At 40.5% G+C, this 23,106-nt stretch overlaps 2 protein-coding genes and 1 non-coding gene across 4 annotated transcripts in view; 2 read left to right on the top strand and 1 right to left on the bottom strand.

The window, feature by feature from the left end:
• LOC144640814 (uncharacterized) overlaps positions 1–22,126 on the top strand; it is a 59,397-nt gene extending 37,271 nt beyond the window's left edge. For both annotated transcript variants that reach the window (XM_078499882.1, XM_078499883.1), the window contains exons 17-21: positions 362–611; positions 1,024–1,057; positions 1,570–2,244; positions 18,876–19,064; positions 21,287–22,126. In XM_078499882.1, coding sequence (XP_078356008.1) covers positions 362–611; positions 1,024–1,057; positions 1,570–2,244; positions 18,876–19,064; positions 21,287–21,309 — 1,171 coding nt within the window. In that variant the 3' untranslated portion in view covers positions 21,310–22,126. The remainder of the gene's footprint in view (positions 1–361; positions 612–1,023; positions 1,058–1,569; positions 2,245–18,875; positions 19,065–21,286) is intronic.
• On the top strand, positions 20,902–20,975 carry Trnat-ggu (transfer RNA threonine (anticodon GGU)). Its single transcript has one exon. It is a non-coding gene; the product is annotated as a tRNA-Thr (tRNA).
• A 369-nt stretch (positions 22,127–22,495) lies between the features above and the next one.
• The window catches only part of LOC144640822 (slowpoke-binding protein-like), a 28,786-nt gene continuing 28,175 nt past the window's right edge, over positions 22,496–23,106 (bottom strand). The window contains exon 17 of the transcript XR_013568446.1: positions 22,496–23,094. The gene's annotated coding sequence lies outside the window, so the exon portion shown is untranslated. The remainder of the gene's footprint in view (positions 23,095–23,106) is intronic.

Raw genomic sequence — 23,106 nt, 5'->3', positions numbered from 1 at the left:
TGCACGAGAAAAATTATATCATATTTATTGTGTAAGAAAAAAAAAAACATTAGAACCTATGTTTATATTCTTGCATCATCAAAGCTTCTCATTTTAAATTAGGAACTGACTTCTCATGGTTGCTATTAAGGAATTACCGCATCACACTACTACTTATGTTTGGTTCTGCGATACACGATGTTACGTTGATTGGGAAGCCTCCACCATCTCCCGTAAGAGCCCCCTCTTTTTCTTATAATGAAATTTTAAAAAATGAACACAAAATAATGCAATATCAACCTAGGTTAATCCTGATCATCCTACCCTAAGATATTAATTTTATGATAGTGTTTGTGACGAGTTGTTTCGCCGACTTCTATAGATTTCTTGAGGAGAGCCTTGGCAGACTGAAAAGAGAGTGTCACTGGCTGCGCTTGGTGTCTTGGAAGTTCTGTGGCCAATGCAGATTATGTCTTGGTAAAGTGGACCCCAATACTGGAAAATGTTTTCGGCATCAAGAACGTGAATGTTACAATGACGACTGCGCTCACTACGTTTCTGTAGAAGATTCCCCCTTCTGCTGTACAGATGCCGAAGGCCCTGACCTGCGCCTACCTCTGACGTGGATTCAGGTCAGTGCAATAAATCCAGTAAATCAAGCTTTGATGATGGCACGTGGTTTAAAAGCTAATTGGCTTACAGAGAAAATGGTAACTTGCGCTTTATAAATTTACTAATTTGGCTTAACACTCCTTTGTTGCACCATGTGTACCGCAGATAAATATAGGGGATCGCTGCTGTGTTCCCAGGGACCCTTTGGAGAAGAGAAAAGAAAGAAAGAAAGAGTTTTTCGCCTCTGTCGCACTTGCACTTTTTGCAATTTTGCACTTGAAATTTCCAGTCTTGTCTCCGATCTTTTAAATACGCCTTGCCACGCAACGAACTCGCGGTAAAAATTGTCTGTTAGTAATCTAAATGTAGTGCTAGTACTGTTGTCAGACTTATTTTATTATTGGGAAGGATTAATACCTAGTTCTTTCTCAGGTCTTGAAGTACAAAACCTCTCAAGAACAGCCCGGTGAGTTTTTTTTGTTCGTTCTTAACCTTATAAAGAGACATGGAATTCACGGGCTTTGGGTAAGGATCAGGAACAGAAAGTGCTTTATCCACTATGTATGTCCAAGTCTGTTTGGGTATAATAATTAAAAATGTAAAGCCTTGAAAGAATGTTTACGATGCCTTTCAGTGATAGACAAGCGGCAATTATTAGTCTTTATTGCGCAAAAACGTTTAACGTTAAAAACAACTTTTTTCAAAGATGGATTTTAAAACGCCCACAGCCTTTTTTAGCGAAAATTGGGCCCGCCTGTTTCCTAAACACATATCCACGTGGTTTTTTTAACGCACATCGCTAGTCCCATGTGATATTTTTTTACGAAATGTAGAAATCAGTTTGTTTTAAGGTATATGTGCAGACATACTTTACTATCTTCGAGGTACTTTTCTTGGCTTTTTTGGCCAATTTTTGTCGGTTGATTATGGTAAAATGATCTGCAGGCTTTTTAAAAGTCTTGTTTGTCTTTCTTCTAGCCACAGAAAATCAAAACAGCAAGGGAGATATCGATGGTACACAGGACTGCAATGGCAACCCACCCCGTCTGAATTTTGAGGTCCCAAAGTTAAGCGAACTTCCAAAGGCGTGCAATAAAAGTTGGAATGATGTTGAATTTCCAGTTGACTTTCTGTTGTTGACAGTGGAAGATAGTGAGTTCTTAGGACTTTTTCACTATCTGGAAGAACCCTTTAACAGTTACCGCAAAGACATTGGTTATGTATGGTTCGGCTCCATGGGCTGTACTGTTCGAAGTTCGAAGAAGTTGAAGATTGCATTAATGAAGTGCTGCAAAGGTTCTGCAGTTCCTGGTGGTTCTTTAACTGTTGTCAAAAATGCAGTCAGGGTACTGAGACCCAAGTCTGTCTTTTCTGTTGGTGCCTGCAGTGGACTGAATCGTGGAAAAGCCAAACTAGGAGACGTAGTCGTGTCTTCAAAGTTAATCACACCACACCACAAAACGCCTGTGAGCAGAGATATTGGCACCCTCATCAGACATGCAGCTGATGGCTGGAACGCACCTTTAGCAAACCCAGATGCTCAAAAAGCAAGAGTACACTGTGACGGTGAAGTTTTGAGTAGTCCAGAGGTGATCAGTGAAGACATGATCCAGCAGTATCCTGCAGCAATTGCAGTTGAGAGGGAAGGCGAAGGTAAGAGTGTAAATCATTTGTTAGAAGCTTGCTCCAAGTGGTTTGCGACCAGGGAAATATTCACTTGTTACACATATTAGGCAAATGTTGTATTTTGTTTTGTTTGCATTAGCTATAGTTATTCAACAAGTCAATATTGCGAGTACTCTGATTGTAAACAGTGTGCAAGGTATTCTGTTTTGAAAGAAAGATAGGAAAATAACAATTGGCTGTTTTTTGTTCAATTCCTTTGATCTTGGACAATGTTCTACTTGGGCGTAACACTTTTTTTGTTTTATAAGCAAAAGCAAAAGATTACCTACGTTGTAAACATACATTTTGTCATTAAGTTTCGTAGCCGCTAATCGCTCTTAATAAACCAACCAGGAAACAAAACCACAAATAACATTTGAAGATCTTTCAGACTATAAGTACTTTTGGTTTTGAAGCCACGCTCCCCGATGTTCACGCCTCCGCGCCATTTGGCACTCGATAATGTCAAGTAGGAGATTGGAGCAACACACTTGCAATATGAGGGTTTTGGCGCAAATCCAAAAAAATGCGTTCGGGGCTTCGCCTGGCTCGCCTGCCGGCTTCGCCATTCTCGCCCCTCACTGTTTTTTTGGATTTGCGTCCAAAACCCTCATATTGCAAGTGTGTCGGGGTTAGATGACAGCCTTTCAACCCATGCACATGTATCTAGGCAAAGGCACCCTTTTAACACTTGTTGAGGACTGTCCTAAAACAAGTGGCCCCCGCCAAGCCCCAAAGAACAGGCGCGCCAGAAATAATTCCTATTGAACAAATGCTCTTATTGAGTAAACGAAGATGGGAAGAGGGAGAACTGGAGAAATTAACTTGAGTGTAAAGAAAAACTTGAAAAGATCTCGTGGAAAAGCGTTTACAACCTACAAAAAAACTAAAGAAAATGAAAAACAAATAACAATCCTTTTAACAGACGAGGTGATTGAAAAATTAAAAAAATTAGACAGCAGTGTTGTCGCAAACGTTTTAACAAGCTAAACAAGACTTGCACGCTCCGGTGAGTGCATAAATTATTGCAGCAACACAGAAAGTCACAACAATGACTTTGATTGCGTGGGTGTATTGCTGTCAAGAAACGGAAAACCCCCTTGACGTAATCTAGTTGTTTTTTTTTTAGGAGTTTTTAGAGGACAGAGCTCAGTTATAGAAATGCCGTCATGGGTGCATTTTTAGAACATAAACCGATAAATAGAAATGGCGTCAGGGATGTATTTTTTAAGCAAACACCATAACCAAATTTTGGAACCTAAAAGCCAAAAAATAATATTTTATAAGATAGATCAGATTCAATTGAACTGTTTCAACAACCAGAGAAGTGAAAAAAAAAAATCCTGCGTAAAATTATTTTTGCTTATACAGCACATTCCAAATCGCACAATAGAAAGGACATTCCAAATCGCACCACACATTCCTGTTCGCTTGTGATTTTTTTTTTCACGAAAAAAAAATTTTTTTAAAAACGCTGAAAATCAATGGCGAATCGGCATGTTTGGCATGTGCGTGTGACGTACCGGAAGTCCAGAATATTCTAAAGTGACATGATTGTAAACAAGCCGATGTGTTAATCAAGCTTTAAACGGCTAAAGCAAAAAAATTGAGAATCAACTGGCAAAAGATTAAAAATTGGTAGAAAAGACTCTTGATTGAAACAGTAGTACAGAGAGTATTTGACAAAAACCACAGCCGGTGTTTGTCATTGGCGATGAGTCATGATATTACACAGTCTAAAAATATCATTCGGGTAATACCCCGACTTTGTCACCCACGCACGCAAACACAAAAAAAAAATTTGCATGCCGCCGTGGGTCACGCAATTTCTCGCTGTTCGCTTCAACTTAATTGTATTTTTTGCACACTCAGATTTAATCCTTTCGACTCGGCTGAAAGTCACTTTAAGCACGCTTTAACCTTTTATTTTGCCTCGTTCAGGCAAACAACAACCTCTCTTGTGATGTCTCGAACATTTTTTTGCAACTCGAACGACAATGCTTCCATCACAAAGTAAACGACAAGATGAGCGCAGACAATCATTCTTTTATAAAATGAAAAAATGTTTTATTGGACTGAAATTTTATTTCGAAATGTCGGTGGCACTTTCGAGAAGTTTTTTTTCCAATCTTTTGCGTTCTTCTCTCTTGATTTCTTCCCGAATTTTTCCGATGTCTGGCTGAAGTGAATTTGTTTGTTTTTTTGCAAAGTTTGAGCGTAAAGTATCTTTAAGTTGGCGATATTTTTGCATTTCTCGTGTGATCAGTTGAAACTCTTTGTCAGAAACAAGATTATCATTCAGAGCTTGTGAGACAGAGCTGTTTATCGAGTCATGTTTTGCAACAGCCAGAGCGAGGATTCTTGAGTGCTTATTAACTTTACGTTCAAGCTTTTTGTTGATAACTGACAGGCCAGTGGAAGCTGCGCCAGATATACCTGCTACTGCTGCAACAGGCGCGCCGATAACAATTCCAACACCAGTAAGTGAAGTCGCAACAGCTCCAGAAGACAGAGCTGCCGTCACGGCGCCAAGACAGACCACGGAATAGTGAATAACTTTCCGGACTTTTTTATATTTTTTTAACACAAGCCTGTAATGCTCAGCTTCAGCGGATATTTCTTTTTCAATTTTACTTATTTCAGTCAGCCGAAAATTCTCGGCATTTGTTGGGAGGCTTGGATAAAGTTGTGTTTCTTCGCGATCACCATAAGCAGGGGCACTCGGGAGAACATTAGCAGATGACATGGTCTCGTATACATAAAAGTTATTTTTGTATTTAATTTAATTCAATTCCAACTCATATGTAAGATTTGTGCCGTTAAAATCGAATGGCTTTCCATTCTCATCTCTAATCGAAAGAGTCAGAGATGATACATTTTCTTCAGCAGAAACGTCGCGCAAGACGTTAAAATGTGTATTTTGGTAATAAACTTTTTCATACGGTTTTCCACGTATGTCAAAAAACGCTAAAAGGCTTGATGGCTTACCATTTAGCAAGCTTTGTTGCTTGTCGATAAGGTCACAGTTGATGAAGTAATTTTTAGGATTTGAAACATTATTTACCTCAATTGTTTCAAAAAATTCCTTTTCAATACTTGCGTAATTCTCAAACCCAGGCAAATTAAAGAACTTAATAAGACTTTCATTCAGTCCAAAAGTTTTTAAATTGGGCTCTTTTGCTTTTATTATCAATGAACGGCCTGCAATGCCTTTTGTTACAGAAAACATGTTTTTCTCTGGAAATCCTTTTTCAAAAATACTCCCAATGTCATCGAGTGAGAAGTTTCCTTGCCGTATATAACGCGCCTTCTCTTCCTTGTTCACTTGTTTATAAAAAACTATTCCATCCTTTTCCAAACTATTCCAGCTGTTGTAAAGAGAACAACTTAAAAGCCGGATATAGCTTGGTTTTGGAATAGGCTGGTCAAAATAAACAGTGTTCGGATTTTCTTTTGTGGTGACAGTCAGCACAACCATTTTTATATTAAATAAAAAAAAAAAAATGTTTAATATAAAAGAGGACCATGGATGCGAAAACAAGAGATTTTATGAAGTGGATGAAAACCCCAGAAGCAACTAAAATTTCTGAAGCGGCAAAAGACAGTGCATGGAAACCTTTTCTTGCAAAATATCCAAACGCTGACCGAACAAAATTTGTTGCACAGGTTGAGTTCGCGTACAACCACACAGCAACGGCAGACATTTATTACAAGGCAGGGCAAGGCCATTTGATAAATGTTTTTGGCTCTGACAGCAAATATTGGAGCCCAGAGATGAAAAAAGCACTGGGGGTGAATCAAATTTCAGGCGGTTTTCCACAACAGCTGTCACCAAGCGGCGCAAAAGGCTCATCTTTGCCAATTCCAACTGTTGGATTTCACGAAGCCGCACCAAGTTTGAAAAAAATATTTAACAGCCAAATAAACATCTACGTCACACCAGACCAATATTTCACAACGAAATTAAGAGAGATTTTTCAAAAAACAAAACTGAAGCATACATCAGGAAAAGAGTCAAAAAGGTGGCTTGCTAGCCAAAATATGGCCTATTGGCCACAGCAGCTTAACTTTGCGGTATGGTGCGCGACAACAGGCTGCGGTATAAGTCGAGATATTTTCGATGAAGAGCACTCATCTCTTAGCTTGCCACCGATTGTGCGTAATTTTTATCTTTTTCACGTTTATTTCACGATAAGGCGAATATTGTTTCAGATGGGGGGAATTCAGAGCGTAAGCGCCTTGCCAGGCGACCCCACTTTTAGCCAGTTCGACAACAAGTACGACGTGGCTTCTTACAAAAGAATATGCGCTGAGTTTGGTGTCGACCCGTCAAGCGATTTCCGTTTCACAACAGGCGCAAACCACGGACTTGGTAACGTTTATATCTGGATTACTAACATTGGACCAAACAAAACTGGAGCAAAATACCCCGATTACGATAAATTTTCGGATGAAGGTGGAACTGCAAGCAAAGGTAACTTGATTCAATACATCGAGCCAGACGACGCTGCATATGCACAGGCAGACTGGTTTTGTCCTAACGGCACTGAAGGGCTTACTCAGGCAGGTTTGTCGAGAGTAAACCAGTCGATAGAGGCTTTTGTCTACTGTATTCTCGGTTCGCAGGTGAACGTTCGAAGTAGCATACTTGGCACAGGCGGCCGTGCAAAGGAAGCGCAAAGTGAGTTCCTCGTGTTGGTTGAAGACGCTATAAGGCAACCTGATCTGGCAAAGTCGGTCCAAAGATACCAACTAGCCATCGACGAAGCTAAGGTTCGGCTTAACCTTGCAGTCTGCCCAGGTGCCTGGCTGATGCCCGCTCGTATGGTGATAAACACAGAAAGCGTTGTTGGTTACAATAACCAGCTTAAGCAGGCTGTTGTTGGGATGAAATTAGGAGTGAATGATGAGGTTAATAAAGCTACAAAAAAAGCAGCTCTTAAACTGATGGCGGGAGGAAAATCAAAAATCAACCCACCAAACAGCCACCCTTCAAATCCTATACACAAGAGCGCCACAGCAAAAAAAAATTGGACACCCGCCGCAAGCGCTGCTGAAACACCAGCTAGGGACCTTTACGGTCCCCGTCCAAAGGACGGCAACGCGCAAAGCGCTAAAGCTACGAAGGCCGTAGCCAATGATTCACACGAAATAAACAAAGCAACTGTCGCTGTTGGCGCGGTTGGAGCAGCAGCTTTGCTCTACACCCTTATGCGTTAACGTCTCTTTTTGATGTATTTTTCAACAAGAAAAGCAACCACAGCAAGGATAAGCAGCCAGGTGTGCTCTGCAAGAAATCCAATTACTTGACCAGCGGTTTTGAAAAGAAATTTCGCAATCGAGCCAATGAGACCAGGCAGAGCTGATGCTACCTTTGAGCCAATATCACTTAGGCCTTTCCCCAACGCTTTGCCGGTTGCCTTCAACGCGTTTGTAATTGTTCCAATAACAGAACCAATCGTGACACCAGCAGCAAGAAGTATTGCTGTTACTGTCACGCCATATTTTTTGAAGATCTCTTTGATCCTCTCACGAAGTGGAAGCGCCCTTTCTCTTTCTGCAATCTGCGTTTGCAAACGCCCGAGCTCCTCGGTTCTTTCTGCGACTCTGTCTTCCGCTGCTTGTTTTTCAGATGGCGAGGCATTATCATCTTCAATAATTTTTTTGTCTTCCTCGTTTTGTTGTTTTATCTCGGCTTCTTTTTCTTTTAAATCATCCAACCCTTTTGTGTTGTTGAGATTTTCTTCCAAAGTGTTTCTTTTGCTCTCTTGGGCAGCGCGGACTGCCCTTAGTTGGTCGCCTTTTTTTTGTTCTTTTGCCTTATCTTTTGCCAGTTTTTCAAGAGCAGCAACTTCTTTTTCTGAGTTTTTTACATCAGCTTCAAGATTTTTATTTAATAGCTTAAGTCTTTCTACTTCTGATTTATTTTCAACAGCTGACCCAAGTTGATCAATAATGGCGTTATTTCGCTCGATTTTTATTCTTTTTTTTTCTACTTCTTCGATGGCTTTTTCTTTTTCTGATGCGATTTTTTGGGACTCTTGAACTTGGATTTCAGATTCTCTTAATCTTCTATTGGTTTCTCGTATTTCTTCATTTTCTTTCTCAATAAGTTCTTGTGCCATTGGTCCAAGTTCTTTCCTGATTTCTTTTGTAAGACTTGGATTTAGCTGTTGTTTACCACCCGTACCCCTTTTGGTGGTGAAAAGGTCATATAATTTTTTACCAGCTCCGGCCATTTTTACTTGTAATCTGCCCTTTAGACTGTAAGAAGCTTCAAGATTTGTTGATGAGCTTTCTGGAAACACCCCTTTTAGAGACTTCCATGCTTTTTCGCTCATTGATTGCGCACTGTCAAGCAAAGGTGTTTCTTCGTAGGATGTGTCTGGCAGCCCGCTCTGTTCGTGCTGCATCGTTTGCATTTCATGTTGTTCACCCCCATGGTAGGGTGTGGATGCCTCCCCGGGCTGAAATGGTCGGGTTGTGTCGACCTCTTGTTCCCCTTCATCATCGTTATCACTGTTGTGGTCAAGATCTCGGTCCAAATCATGGTCCTCGTATCCAAACTCACCACCACCTTCCGCCATCGCTTAATTTATATATATATATTTTTAAATTAAACTTTTCAATTTAACAATAAAACCAATCGAGAGATGGCTGCTGTTCAAGAAAACCTTCGACCGGGACGCACAGAGAAAATACTCGGCGCACTGAAAGCCGAGCGCGCGGTAAAACGAATCACTTTTGACCGCACAGAAGCCAATCCAGAGGAAACGTTGTATGTTTCAGTGCCCAAGCTGAACGAAAACGAGGTCATTGTGCCCGGCTCGCTGGCGCTGCGCTTCAACATCGACTTGAGCGGAGGCCATGCCAACAACTTTCTGGTTGACAACGTCAGCCGAGCTCTGGTCGACGATTTTGTTGTAAAGTACGAAGGCACCGTCGTGCAGGACACGGTTGGCTATGACATCTACAAAATATTTGAGGATTTTTTCCTTTCGCAGGAGGAGCGCGACGACAGGGTGCCAGAGGGCATTCAGAGCGAGGACCTTAACAAAATTCGCTCAAATGCTGGCGATAAGAAAACTTCAGGTGTGGACGCAGAAAAAAAGCTGAATGAGATATATGGAAATAAATACCGCATCCGCCTGGATCACCAGATTTTAACTGACCATGGGGCATTTTATCCTCAGGCACTATACAACGATCTTGTGTTCGAACTGAAGCTCGCGGCAGCCGAACATGTGGTCAGAGGCTCAGATACAACAAAACTAAAATACAAGTTGACAAACATCCAGCTGGAGTACGAGATGATAAGAAGCGAGGAAATTGCAGATGAAGCGTTCAGCGCTTATTCGGGCGGCAAAGAGTTCGCTTACGACCACATCCAGCGTGTTAAAGTGGTGACTTTTGCAAAAGGCTCCGACACACGTCTGAATCTAAGGGTCAACCCGCAGAGGAGGTCCATGAAAGGTATCTTGCTCCTATTTATTGAGCAATATAACAAAGGTGCAAGGAGCTCGGAAAAGTACATTAACCCGGACCTTACAAAAGTAAGCATCACTGTCAACGGCTCGCCAAACATGCTGTACAACAACGGCATCGAAGGAATGGACATTTGGGGAGAAGTTAAAAGATTCTACATGAAAGAAAAAAATAAAACGCAGCACATGACTCTGCAAAAGTTTTACACAGAAGACAAGTTTGGCCTTCTTATTGATCTGCGTTCCATGGCTGACCACTCGATGCACGGAAGCGGCACGCGCCTTGTGAACACAAAGGACGGTGTCCAGCTTGAGCTAGAGAGGAAAGCAAGCGGCTCAGGTAATTTGAACTGCCACATTTACGTAATCAGCGACGCCCAAATGAATATACTTGGCAGGCAGTTAGAATCTGTGCTTTTATAATATACGAACGAAGATGGATCCTGCCAATATACCCTTCAACGCCCTCATTGTGGGACCAACGAACTCAGGAAAAACAAGATACGTGGTCAATCAGCTTTGTGGCTCTTTCCGAGGCAAGTTTGACTACATCGTGCTCATCTGCCCGACTTTCGAGCACAACAAGACTTATTATCGCTTTGCTGAGGAAGATATTCGATTTTTTGTTTTCATTTGCGAGCAGCACGAGGTGGAATCTTGGTTAAGGCTTTCAAGATTTCTTTTTGAGGGTACGAACACGCTTATCATCCTCGACGACTGTGCTGCTTCGAAAGATGTAAAAGGAAGAACAGGGGAGTTGGTGAATCTTGCTTTCTCTGCTCGCCACGCAGGCTTGAGCATATGGGTGTTAACTCAAAAATTGACAAGCATAACATCCTCATTCCGCGAAAATGTTGCGGCAATCGTTTTCTTTTACACCCCCTCTGCCAAGACCACGAAGGCAATCTTTGAGGATTACGCTGGCGAACTTGCCAATGAGGATTACAAAGAAATCATTTTAAAGCTAAAAAAAAATAAGTTTTCGCATCTTGTCATTTCTCATCGCCACCCTTACGGCACAAAATTTTCTTATTGAACATATTTTTTAGAGTAATAAATGGCTGACCCGTTCGCAACTTCTCCTCCCGAGAGCGTCAAGGGCGCAGCAAGTGAACAAGAATTAGCTTCCGTAATGGAACTGCTAGGAGCTGAACCAGAAAGTACAGAAAGCGCTATGGCACTCATTCAAGGCCCTGACATTCCTGCTTTGCGTGAACAGCTTGCAATCCTTGTTTCAACAGGAAAAGCCAAAGAAGCAATCGGTGTGCAACTGACACACGAGCAGGTGAAGCGCTTGACAGATAAAGAAGTTGAAAAGTACTTAAAGAGATATGAGGCATACGTTGGATCCAAAACAACCGACAGCTTGATTGACAGCTTTATTTTTCTTGTTACCAAAGCCGTTGGTATGGCCGTAAATATCAAGGACGTCAATGATTATCAAAAGGAACTCAAAAACGACTACATTATCAGTAAAGAGCTGTCCACTTTGGCAGGCGGTCTGGCTTTGAAATGCGGCCGCTTTCTTGCCGTTGCAAATGCTGCGCTCATCACAACAAAGCACATTGATTTAAACGAAGCTACAAAGTCGCACACTTCGCTGTGCGAAACCAAAGGTGCTTCCAAAGATGCGGACACAAACACTACTGAAGATTTTTCTGAGCAATGCTAAGAAAATGCTAAGTAATTACTGAACAATGCTTAGCAATTGCTTAGCAAAAAATCTTGCTGAGCAATTTTCTATTAAAATATTATTTTTTTTTATTATAAATGGCCGAGCTCGAACAAACTCCGATCTCTCAAGAAGAACAGAAACAAGTTACTTCAACAACTCCAGCAACAAAGCCTGCCAAAAATCCAAAGCGAGTTGCTGCTGGCAAGCTTGCAGCTGAAAAAACAAGACAGGCTCGTGAAGCACAGAAAAAAGCTGCTGTCGAGGCTGCTGCAATAATTGCAAAAGAAAAGGAAAAGAAATCTGCTGCTGCAAAGCGAAATGTAACACCACCGGCCGTAACGGAACCAGCTCCGCCCGAGGCTCAGCCGCAATCAAGCGGTCTCACCACAAATCAATGGATATCTTTGCTTGGTATCGGCGTTGCAATCGTTACAACTTATGTGAAACGCGAAGACATAAAAGCCTTTATAAACAAAAAAAGAAGTCCAACATTTAAAGCTCCGCCAACTCTTATAACTGATGACACACCAGGGGTCCCAGAGGAACCCCGCGCTTTGCGCGTTACAGCAGAAAGTATTGGAAGGGTTGCAACGCGTTCTTCAGACACGCCTTCGACAATCCAAAATGCCATTAGACCTCGCAAACAAAGAGGAATCCGTCCGATGGATTAAAAAATTTCTTTTGAACATTTCTTTTTCATTTATTATACCGACAATGTCCCTTGGTTTTATTCTTGACAGCCTTGTTAAAGGTGCAGCTATGGCTGGTATTGCTTTACTTTGGTTTGAATTTTCCAAAACTTGCGTTAAAACCGCTATTCGGGTGCAAAAGGATGAGGATACAATTTTTAAAAGAGGTATAAAAAAAACAAAAGAAGTTGAATCTGGTGAAGAAGTTGCAAACTTTGCTTCGCAAAACGGTGAAGAATAAACAAAAAAATTTTTCAATTGAATATTTTTTATTATTTTATACTGAACCGCCATGTCCGACAACAAACTCGTAAAAACACTCATGGATGCCGCGACTCTCACTGGCCTTGCCGCCGGAATCGGCTGGGCTGCCAAAAAAGTTGTAAAAGAAAACTTCACATCCGACCCAAGCAGCAGTTTTATGAACTATGTAAAGTTCACAGCCGTCATGGCTGGCAGCGTTGCACTTAAACAGTATCTCGAGGACCAGAAAATTCTCCCCACCAATTAAAAAAAAATTCGAATAATATAATAACAAAATGGCAAGCGTAGCGATTATGGCTGGCGGAGCTATCTTGAACGCTGCTGCTTTCATTGGCGGCAACTATCTTGCTCGAGCTTTGGGTGGCGGAGATGACGCCGCTTTGAAAGAAAAAGAAAGACACGACAAAGCTCTCGAGGCTTACCAGGCAGCTTACGCGAAGTACTCTCGCGACCGCACGAAGCTTCTCGACTGGATCGAAACCAACAATGAGATCAAACAGCAAGCAAAACAAAACTTTACGAACACAGACTACGCTTTCAAACTCTACAACCAGGCACATCCTGACAAACAAATGATTCCTCCGAAAGAACCCAAGTTCTCTGATTTTTATCAGCCAAGCGAGCAGCAGAAACAAGGTGAACTGATGTTTGTTGGCGCAGGCGCTCTTGCTCTTGGGTACGCTGCCTTTCGGTTTCTTTAAACGTTTCTTTTTTTTCTTGTATACGCATGGATGCAAAGATCTTTGCGGAGCAAAACTTTTCGAAGAAAATCTCGAAAGTCTACTATAGCCCCCAGGGCTACTGGAAGGGAATTGCAGCGATAAAAAAATTAGCCGAGGCTGCCAAGGTTTCCGAAGATGCCGCAAAAAAGTGGCTAGTTAAGCAGGCCCTTTGGCAGATCTACCTTCCGGCACCACGATACGTTCCTCGCCCAAAATTCGATGTTTCTTCTCCTAACGCGGTCCACCAGGCGGACCTTCTTTTTCTGCCACACGACAAACTGCCGCGAGGGCGAAAAGTTTACAAATACGCTCTGACTGTTGTTGACGTTGCCAGCCGATTCAAAGAGGCCGAGCCTTTGACCTCCAAAGATTCAACTGAGGTTGCAAAAGGTTTTCAGACAATTTACAGGCGAAGTGCACTAAAATGGCCACAGATGCTGCAAGTTGACCCTGGTCGCGAATTCATGGGAGCTGTTACCAAAGAAATGGAAAATCACAAAACCTATATTAGACGCGGGCGTGTTAACATTCACAGAGATCAAGCTATTGTTGAACGTTTTAATCAAACACTGGCAGGGCGCCTGTTTGGTTATCAGTACGGTGTCGAGATGAACCTGCCATCTGGCCAGCGGTCGACAGCGTGGGTAAAAAGGCTACCCGAAGTTGTTGCCGCTCTGAACAACGAAGTAACCAGTCTTACTGGTAAGAAACCTGCTGCTGCAATCAAAGAAAAGGCTGTTTCGTCAAAACCGTCCTCAAAATATACAAGACCTGTTGGCAAGAAAGAAAAAAAACTCCCCTCTCTCGTTAATGTGCGCTTTCTCTACCAACCTGGCGAGCTGGAAGGCGGCGTAAAAAGGGCTACAGATCCGATTTGGTCATTAAAAGTCTACAGCATTGAAAGGTCTGTTACTAAACCTAATCAGCCAGTTCTTTATTACTTGCACGATGGTCCAAAGCGCGGCTTCGTGCGTGAAGAATTGCTTGTTATTCCTCCAAATACACAGTTACCACCAAGCCCTTAGTGCTTGAGCCCCTTGGGCACTCCTGAGTGGCTTTTTATTTATTAAAGCACTCTAGAGAGACCTTTGCTTGGCGGCTAGTTAGTTTTTTCACTCCCTTTTATGGGGCGGTGGGCTCTTTTTTTTGCCCCTTCTCTGCAAGAGCTTCGCTCTCGTGCTCCGCACCCATCCGATAGTGCCCATATGCCAAAGTGTTTATCCCATCTTCATTTATCCATCTCTTTGTGTCAAATGGCGACAGCGATTTTTTGTTTACCACTATTGAATGCATCTCGTGGGCATAGCTTCTTAGCATGTGCATTTCGTGAAAGCTTTCCTTGTTTTGAAAAAGTGCATCTTTGAAGTCTTTATGATTTATCTCATTTTTCGTCACGCACTCTTTCACCCCCTTTGCCTTTTTTATATTTTTTTCGTCCACTTTCAGCGTGTTACAACATTTTGACTCACTTGCTTTCGGATGTTTCTCTTTTATTTTTTTGACCAATTCTTCGTCGTTTGCCATTATTACCTGCATTTTTTCCCCTTCGCAAGTGCACTCTTTTATTTTTGCCTCAGGAAAGTTTTTCTTTATTTTTTCGATTTCATTTTCGCTTTCACCTTCTGTCATTATTGAATACATTTTCGGCCTCAAACAAACACACTCTGAAATCAGTTTTCCTGCGCATTCGTCTTTCATTTTCCCCAACACCTTTTTGTTTTCTTTCGAATAAAGTGAATGCTCTTCGGGGTAGTCGCTTGTGTCGTACTCGCCGATGTTTTTTGCCATGTCCGCGTAAACGTCTTCTGTTTCTATCACAAGCAAAAGGCTGTCTGTGTCTGTATACAAAAGCTCGCAACGCTCCCCGTACTCCTTTTTCAGATGGTTGTAAAAGAAGTCATACATGCATAGCTTGCTTACGTCAAGGATAGTCATGCCTGTGTAGACCGGTTTATTGAGAAACAGCTTACTTTTTCGCATGTCTATTCCGACAAGATCGTTTGAAAACATCACGTGCCTTGAATACAATGGACTTGCGACCAATTTTCTTATTTTATTTGTCTCGTCGCTTCTTACTATTCTTATGTCTACACGGTTTCTCAGGTTTTCCATTGTTTTTCCAAAAACCGAGTTGTTCATTAGCTTGTAAAAGGTCTTTTCAAAGTTGTTTTTTGCTTTTTTTCGGAATTCTGTGTTCATCCGGATGTAGGGCTCCATCCAGCATTCCTGTTCAAACTCTAAAACCCTGTGCACTTTTTTGAGTTTCATTCCCTGTTTTAAATAAAACTGCAAGTTTCGGTAATGCACGACGTAATTGGTTTTGTCTTCAAGCGTTAAAACAAGCTTTTCAGTGTTTGGGGGGTTTAATTCAAGATCATTCATTAATTTCTTTTGGTAAGGCGAATACATTTCTTTGTCTATTTTCTTTTTCTCTGGCGCTAATGGGTAACTGTCGTGAGCGTCATGCAGCTCTTTCGGATATTCTAACTCCACCTCCATAATCCATCCAGTTTTTGCATGCTCTTTTTTTGTCATTATTTCTTTTTCTGTTGGCATAACCTTTTTCCATCTAAAACCACTTTTCGGAAGCGGCTTGCTCATTGCCCACCCGTAAAGGTTATTCGCATCGAGATACATTATGTATTTTTTTGGTTGACTCGGATCAAATCCCTTAACATATGGGTTGTTCGCCTTTGCATATCTCTTGCTTACCGACGAAATCCCGCCTCTTATTCCCCTTTCGACGAAGAGGTGCATTTCGTAGTCTGTGAGTAACTCAAGCTCCACACCTGTCTTTTTCAAAAGCGCATCCCAAGAAAGACCTGGCGACGTGTAATAATTTGCGGGATCCAGATTGTACTTCTCAAGGCATAATTTTCGAAAGTTTTCAAAAACGTCCGCTAACAGGGTAACGTCCGTTTTGATATACAAATCGTGGTAGTCTCCAAGATTTTGGCAGCCAAAGGTTTCCCACACTTTTTGCGCGTGTGCATACTCTTTGTCTGTTATGTGCTCGCCTGTAAGTTTACTGTAGAACTTTTCTTTTTTCGGCAAAGTTGTTTCTTTAAATCTTTCCCATGAGTCCATGTATTCATAGGGATAAATCCCCTTTTGTGTTAACAAGCCAAATTTTTCTATAAAAATGGTTTTTGCTTCTTTGTATCCTTCATCTGTTATGTGGATGTTATTGACAATTTGCCATTTTTCTTTAGTTTCGTCCCCACCTTTAAAAAAACTTTCACTCAAGTTGTTATAATTAAATTCCTCCCACACTTCAACGTATTCGCTTGGATATTTTCCGTTGTCTAACAACAGTTCACTTTTTTCAAAGAAAACCTTTTTCGTCATATTTAATGCATCCTTCGGCGTATCTTCTACAAGTTTTTCAAGCTTTCCAAGTAAAAAGTTCAAAGTGTCAATAAACCTTAAACCCCCCAGTGAAAATGTAATGTATTTTTCCATGTTGTTTGCAACACACTTTACCTCTTTCTGTGCCTCTTTTGAAATCTTCGAAATTGACTGCATCAAATGGTGAGCATCGTAGCCACTCAGGTTATGAAATGCAACTGGTATTTGAATATTTTTTGGATTTATTTTCATCATTAAGTTACACACGTTGTGCGCGGCTCCTCGAAAATTGCCTGTTATGTGACAATGATCCCTCACCGCATCCTTGTAGTTCGGCTGGATAAGCGGCTCTTTGCACGCTAGGCAGTTTTTTTGGTTTTCAGCGGCTAATTTGTGTGATTTTTTTTCAAGCTTTTTTAGCTTATAATGGTTCCCGCTATTAAGAGTATTCGCCAATTCTATTCTTTCGTAATAGCATTTTTTGTGTAACTGTCCTAAGTAACCAAACTCCTTTTTATTAGATTTAAGCCAAACCGGCAAAGAGTCTAAAAAGTTTTGTTTCACCAACGATTTTTCGCAGATGTGGCAGTTTTCGGCTTTTTTAAAGTTTGCCCAGTCTTTTTGCGTCATAAGGAGAGGTTTTGGCTTTGACAATTCATATCTTATTTTCTTTTCTTCAATTAAAAGACAGTTCAAAAATACTTCAACGGCGTTTTCTCCTCTGTAAACGAATGGTTTTTCGTGTTCACCATCACTTCTTACACGCGTGTAAGCGAATCCGCATGCCTCGTGCTTTTCTGTTTTGTACGTGTAACTTTTCTGGCGGTTCTCGGGCGTTTCTCGGCGCTCTTTTTTTAACAATGCCTCGCCGTCGGCGTAAATCGTATAAGGCGCTTTCATTTGTTTTTGGTAGTTTTTAAAAGAAAGGGTGTTTTTCTCCTCATCTGGCATTTCGATTCTTGTTGGCTTGCCTTTGACCCCATTGCAATACTTTTTGTGCTTTTCAAGCAAGTCTTCTCTTGTAAAATTTGTCAAACACATCATGCAAAAGTGTTTTTTGTTACTGTGTTTGGTTTGGTCGTGTAACAAAGCGCTAATTCTTTTTATAAAACAGTAGTGCTGTTTCAATCCTGACTCAATCAACATAAGGTTTATACGGGGTATTTTGTTTTCTTTTTCGCTTTGTCTGAGAGGTATCACACACCCGTCTTTCAAGTGCCACCCAAAAACATTTATTGCAAGGTTTCTGTTTTGCGCCTCAAGCCTGTCAATCTGCTTTAGGGGTGTCGGAAAATCGATTCCGTTGTAGTTTATGCCGTCATCAACGGGATATTTACTTGTTCTTTGAGGATCTTTTCCGTTCGCAGGCGGGAATAAAGCAGCTCTCAAAGCCCATTTTAAACACTGGTTGTCACTGTTTTGCACGTTAATAATTGCTTTTTTGTTTGCCAGTTTGGGAGGCAAAGGCAAGTAAGTTCCTCCGCGCAATGGCCGATAACGCGCAACATAGGTGTACGCCCTTGTTATTCTTTCAACAACCCACCCCGAGCCCCTCTCCGACCAAGCCTCGATTTCTCCCTTTGCTTTGTCAATAAATTCGTCAAACTCTTTTTTTATTCGGTCTTTGGTGTTTTTTGTAAAAAGACGCGGTTCTCTTTCTCTGAAATAGTGCTCCATGTGTTGCGTAACTCCGTTTCTTTTCATCGAAAATTTTACTTTAAGCCCGAAGCTTGCTTTTATGTCATTCAATTCTTCAATTTCACTTTCCAAAAGATCATAAAACTTTTTTTTGTGTTTTTTTGCAAAAATTAAAAGATCTTTGTTGTTTTTTTCGGTTTCGGGTATGTCCATTTTCCATACTCGGAGCCAATCGTTAAAATCGGTGTTGGCCAGTAAAAAAGACAAATTTCTTTGCGGGTTTCTTTGAAATTCACGGAGGTTTTCCTCCATCATAGCTTGCAAAACTTCTGACGAATATCTTGCAGCAGCCATTTGGTGCATATACAAAGTAAAAAATATTTGTTCAATTGAAAAATAATTCTGGCGCGCCTGTTCTTTGGGGCTTGGCGGGGGCCACTTGTTTTAGGACAGTCCTCAACAAGTGTTAAAAGGGTGCCTTTGCCTAGATACATGTGCATGGGTTGAAAGGCTGTCATCTAACCCCGACACACTTGCAATATGAGGGTTTTGGACGCAAATCCAAAAAAACAGTGAGGGGCGAGAATGGCGAAGCCGGCAGGCGAGCCAGGCGAAGCCCCGAACGCATTTTTTTGGATTTGCGCCAAAACCCTCATATTGCAAGTGTGTGAGCAAAATCAACAGAATGTATTATACACATTAGTATATTTCGCTAAATTGTTCACGTTTAAATTCCACGTAGACAGGCTGTTAGATACTCATCGTTTGCCAACGTAAGGGCATTGTGTTTAAATTTCAGGAGTTTTTGCAGCAGCCCATGACATGAAGACAGAATGGATTCTTATAAAAGGCATCAAAGACTATGCAGATGGCAGGCAACCTTCCAGTGATGAGTGGGGAGTTTTTGCTAGTGTCATGGCGGCGTCAGTTGTGGCCAACATTCTGAGTGATCCTGTCGTATTTGAAGAATGGTCCCATTACAATGAAGGTAATAAGTTTCATTTCCCTCTCCGTCCTTCCATATTACTTCCGCTCAGCGGGCTAAAGTCATTTCTACTCGTTTATGCTTGTTATCCATTTGACTTTCTTTATGCATGTGTTGCATATGTTGTATATGCACTGCATGTGATACGACAATAACGTTTGCGCATACACACTGGAGCTGAATATCAAATAGACAAGAACAGGCCCAAGAACAGGCCTGTTTTTGTCCACAGATTACGCATTTTTACGAGTATTTTGCAAAACTGAAGTATCGTAGATGAGCTGAATTTCACTCCTATCCTTCACTCCTTCACCCTGGCCGTCAGATCCTTTTTTAAAGTGCAACTATGATGAAATTTGCATCTGCCCTATCTAAGCCGTTTTAAAACATTAACAAGAAGTCTGTGTGAGAAGAAAAATGTCGTTAACTGTTTTTAAATATCTCTTTTCTTCCCAGAGATATTTAAGTTCTAAAATATGATGACGCCATAGACTCAACCAAATTGTGATCAAATATAACGAAAGATATATCTCAACCAATTTGTATCGAAAATGTTTGATTCTTAGTAGTAACACGTACTTTTCTTGTTGTCTTCCAAAATATGACGTAAACAATTTGTTTAGAAGCCCAGGTCCTACGTCGAAACTCAGAGCTTTAACTTTACTACGGCACATCCAGTTGTATATCCAGATAATCCACTGCGCTACGAGTGGAAACTTGACTCACTTGACAAATCCAGTGTTCAGCTAGTTCAAATTCAAATAGTTCTAAGGTTCAGATAGTCCAGGTTTTCTACAAATATTAAATGAAACAGGTAAATAAGGGAATAGAAGAAGGGAAATCGTGCAATCTGACGCTCACCGACTGTTTCGTTCAAGGCACAAGTGTCCAAAGTTCTTCCAACAAAACAACATGGTGAATCGAGAAATCAAAGACAACGCACTTCGTGTCACGTGATACAAACTGGGTATGGACCTTGCTTTTTCAAATTGAGATCGAAACCTCGTGCTTGTGTGACCTCGTGCACTAGTGGTCACCAGCGTGGTAATTTTGTAAAAAGCTAAAATTACCTAGACCATATATTATTTTGTCGTTTGGTGATCATGCTCATGTTAAAGGTAAACGTTCGGGTATTTTTTTTTTTTGTTAATTTGAGTTATAGACACGTCAAGATAAAAATAAAGGGTGTGCTTAACAGGTAACACTGTTGCTATGGTAACTTAAGACGTCAAGAAATTAGTCATACTTGTTCATCATTGATTGGGCATCTGTTTAATACCATAATTGAAAGTGATAAATGATCATCGCAGTGAATTAACAATTTAAGCAATTGGAATAAAGAAGCCTGAAAAAAATTCAGGGCTTCAACGGGATTCGAACCCGTGACCTCCGCGATACCGGTGCGATGCTCTACCAACTCCCATATTTTACCCGTGAGAGAAGTGAAATGATGTAATGTATATGAAATCATTTATCACTTTCATATCCATCCGCAGTTCATATATGAATTATTTCATATACATTACATCATTTCACTCCTCTCACGGGTAAAATATGAACTCACAATTCACCTCGCTCCCAATGTGTGGCTTCAATAGCTCAGTTGGTAGAGCATCGCACCGGTATCGCGGAGGTCACGGGTTCGAATCCCGTTGAAGCCCTGAATTTTTTTTCAGGCTTCTTTATTCCAATTGCTTAAATTGTTAATTCACTGCGATGATCATTTATCACTTTCATATCCATCCGCAGTTCATATATGAATTATTTCATATACATTACATCATTTCACTCCTCTCACGGGTAAAATATGAACTCACAATTGACCTCGCTCCCAATGTGTGGCTTCAATAGCTCAGTTGGTAGAGCATCGCACCGGTATTGCGGAGGTCACGGGTTCGAATCCCGTTGAAGCCCTGAATTTTTTTCAGGCTTCTTTATTCCAATTGCTTAAATTGTTAATTCACTGCGATGATCATTTATCACTTTCATATCCATCCGCAGTTCATATATGAATTATTTCATATACATTACATCAATACCATAATTGTTGTGTCGACTGAAAAAGAGTCATAGTATTGATCCGTCAAAGTTGCGGTGCTGAAAAATGTAGTAAATGGTCATCATGCCATCGTGATGAAGCAATAATGGAATGCATATTCTTTGGTATCATACACCTATCATAAACCATTTTTTATGTTTACTGTTTTTATTTCCACTTCCTACAGCGGGATGGGACAGATGTGTTTAACTTCGTTGATGAATATCAATCCGGGGATCACTACCTTTGAAGCATGGAACAAGATGGCACATGGGTCGATCATGTGATTCTCTGTGTTGCGGCAAACTGCTACAAAACGTGCATTTGCGTGATCAGCAGTCTGCCTAACTCATCAGACCAGTTAGTCTTCATGCTGGTGGCATTGCGCTTGTCTTGGGATATGTTCATGAGATACACTACGTCTCGCTCGTAATAGTTGAAAGTCACGTCTGAGAAGCATTTGTTTCTCAGTCTCAGGTTAAACTGTTTTTACATTATTTATTTTTAGGAAAAAACGCTTATGCATTTCGTACAAGATAGTTAATATCACTGATGTAACTTCCTACGGTGGCCCAGAAGGGTCAAACACAAATAAAAAATAATACTCAAATTAGAAAACGAAAACACAAATTAAAGAAGAAAACACAAATTGAAAAAAAAGAAAATGCAAAGTAAAAGATGAAAAGATGACTTACATTCCTTTTTTTAAAAAAGAGAAATCATTAATTTTAACTGCAAAATCAACTGACAGAAATTTTTTTCAAGAACAATGGTTAGCATGGCATCAGAACTACAGGAAGATCCCTTTGTAAGTTAGGCCATGTCGGGACTGAGTTTTATGTGGTTTTTAGGTGTGCAATCAATTTCATCGAACATACTTATACCTCCCTTACTTAACAGCTGAAGCAGCAACAGCAACACTGCAACGACAGCAATAGCAGTAACAGCAGCAGCATAATTTCTCATACATGTCAAATAGCCTGTTTATTTTTTTGACCAGAAAGTGCTGTAAATATAATAATATTTATTCAATTTTAACATTTGATTACTGCACCCGACCCACTGGTTAATCATTAATTATGTATGTTATTTTTGTTTTTTCTCCCTTTTTTTTCAATTTTTGCACTCGTTGACTGTAATTGTCACCCTTACCTTTCGTTTCTTTTTTGCTACAAACTAAAAGAAAAGTACGCACGGTGTACATGTGCTTACATGTCTATTTCCCAAAGGCCGAATTGTGCAAACGCTTCCAGTGTGACGGATTATTTGTAAACTCAATGATTGTTTATTGCCATTCATATTGAACACATATATTAAAGTAGGCCCTTATTATGGGGAATTATTGTGTTGACAAACAACTTAAATATTCAGAACGTAGAATGGGAATAGGGTCTATCACTACATACTCACTTTTTTTATAACTATAGTCTAAGTGTAAATCACACTTGCGTCTTGTGTTGCAAACTTATAGGAAGATGACATCACCATAAACAACAGTGGCATTTGATATCGAGTTTATGCTTTGACAATTCCATATTGCCTTATGGCAAGAATAAACATTTACAGTAAATGGGGGACCCAAGAAGAGAAAGCGGACAATTTGTTATTTATTTATAACTTTGTTTTAATTCTCACCTTACTGCACAGTACTGCAATTAACTCAGTCATAACAAGCTTGATTCCTAATAAACAATCCAGGTTTAACCCGAGCGCTAACTAATATTTAGAGCACACTTCATTATTATCATAATAAAAATAGATGCAAATTTTTGGGTAAACTGCTATTTCTTGTTTCACAAAATAGGTATAAATCAGACTGTTGTTTTAGGGAAAAAGGTTTGCATAGACTTCGGCAATTTAACAACAAATATATTACTTACTGCTCCATTTCGTTAATTTATACTGACTAATACTGTAAAAAAGGCTACTGTATTGCCAAAATAAAAATTGATTTTACATGCTCGAAATAATTAAATAACACTTTACAGCTGTGAACTAAGCAAATAA

The sequence above is a fragment of the Oculina patagonica genome, unplaced genomic scaffold (assembly GCF_052425735.1).
Source record: "Oculina patagonica isolate OP01 unplaced genomic scaffold, crgOcupat unplaced5, whole genome shotgun sequence".
In the NCBI taxonomy this organism is placed as follows: Eukaryota; Metazoa; Cnidaria; class Anthozoa; order Scleractinia; family Oculinidae; genus Oculina; species Oculina patagonica.
This window is presented reverse-complemented; position numbering and strand designations above follow the sequence as displayed.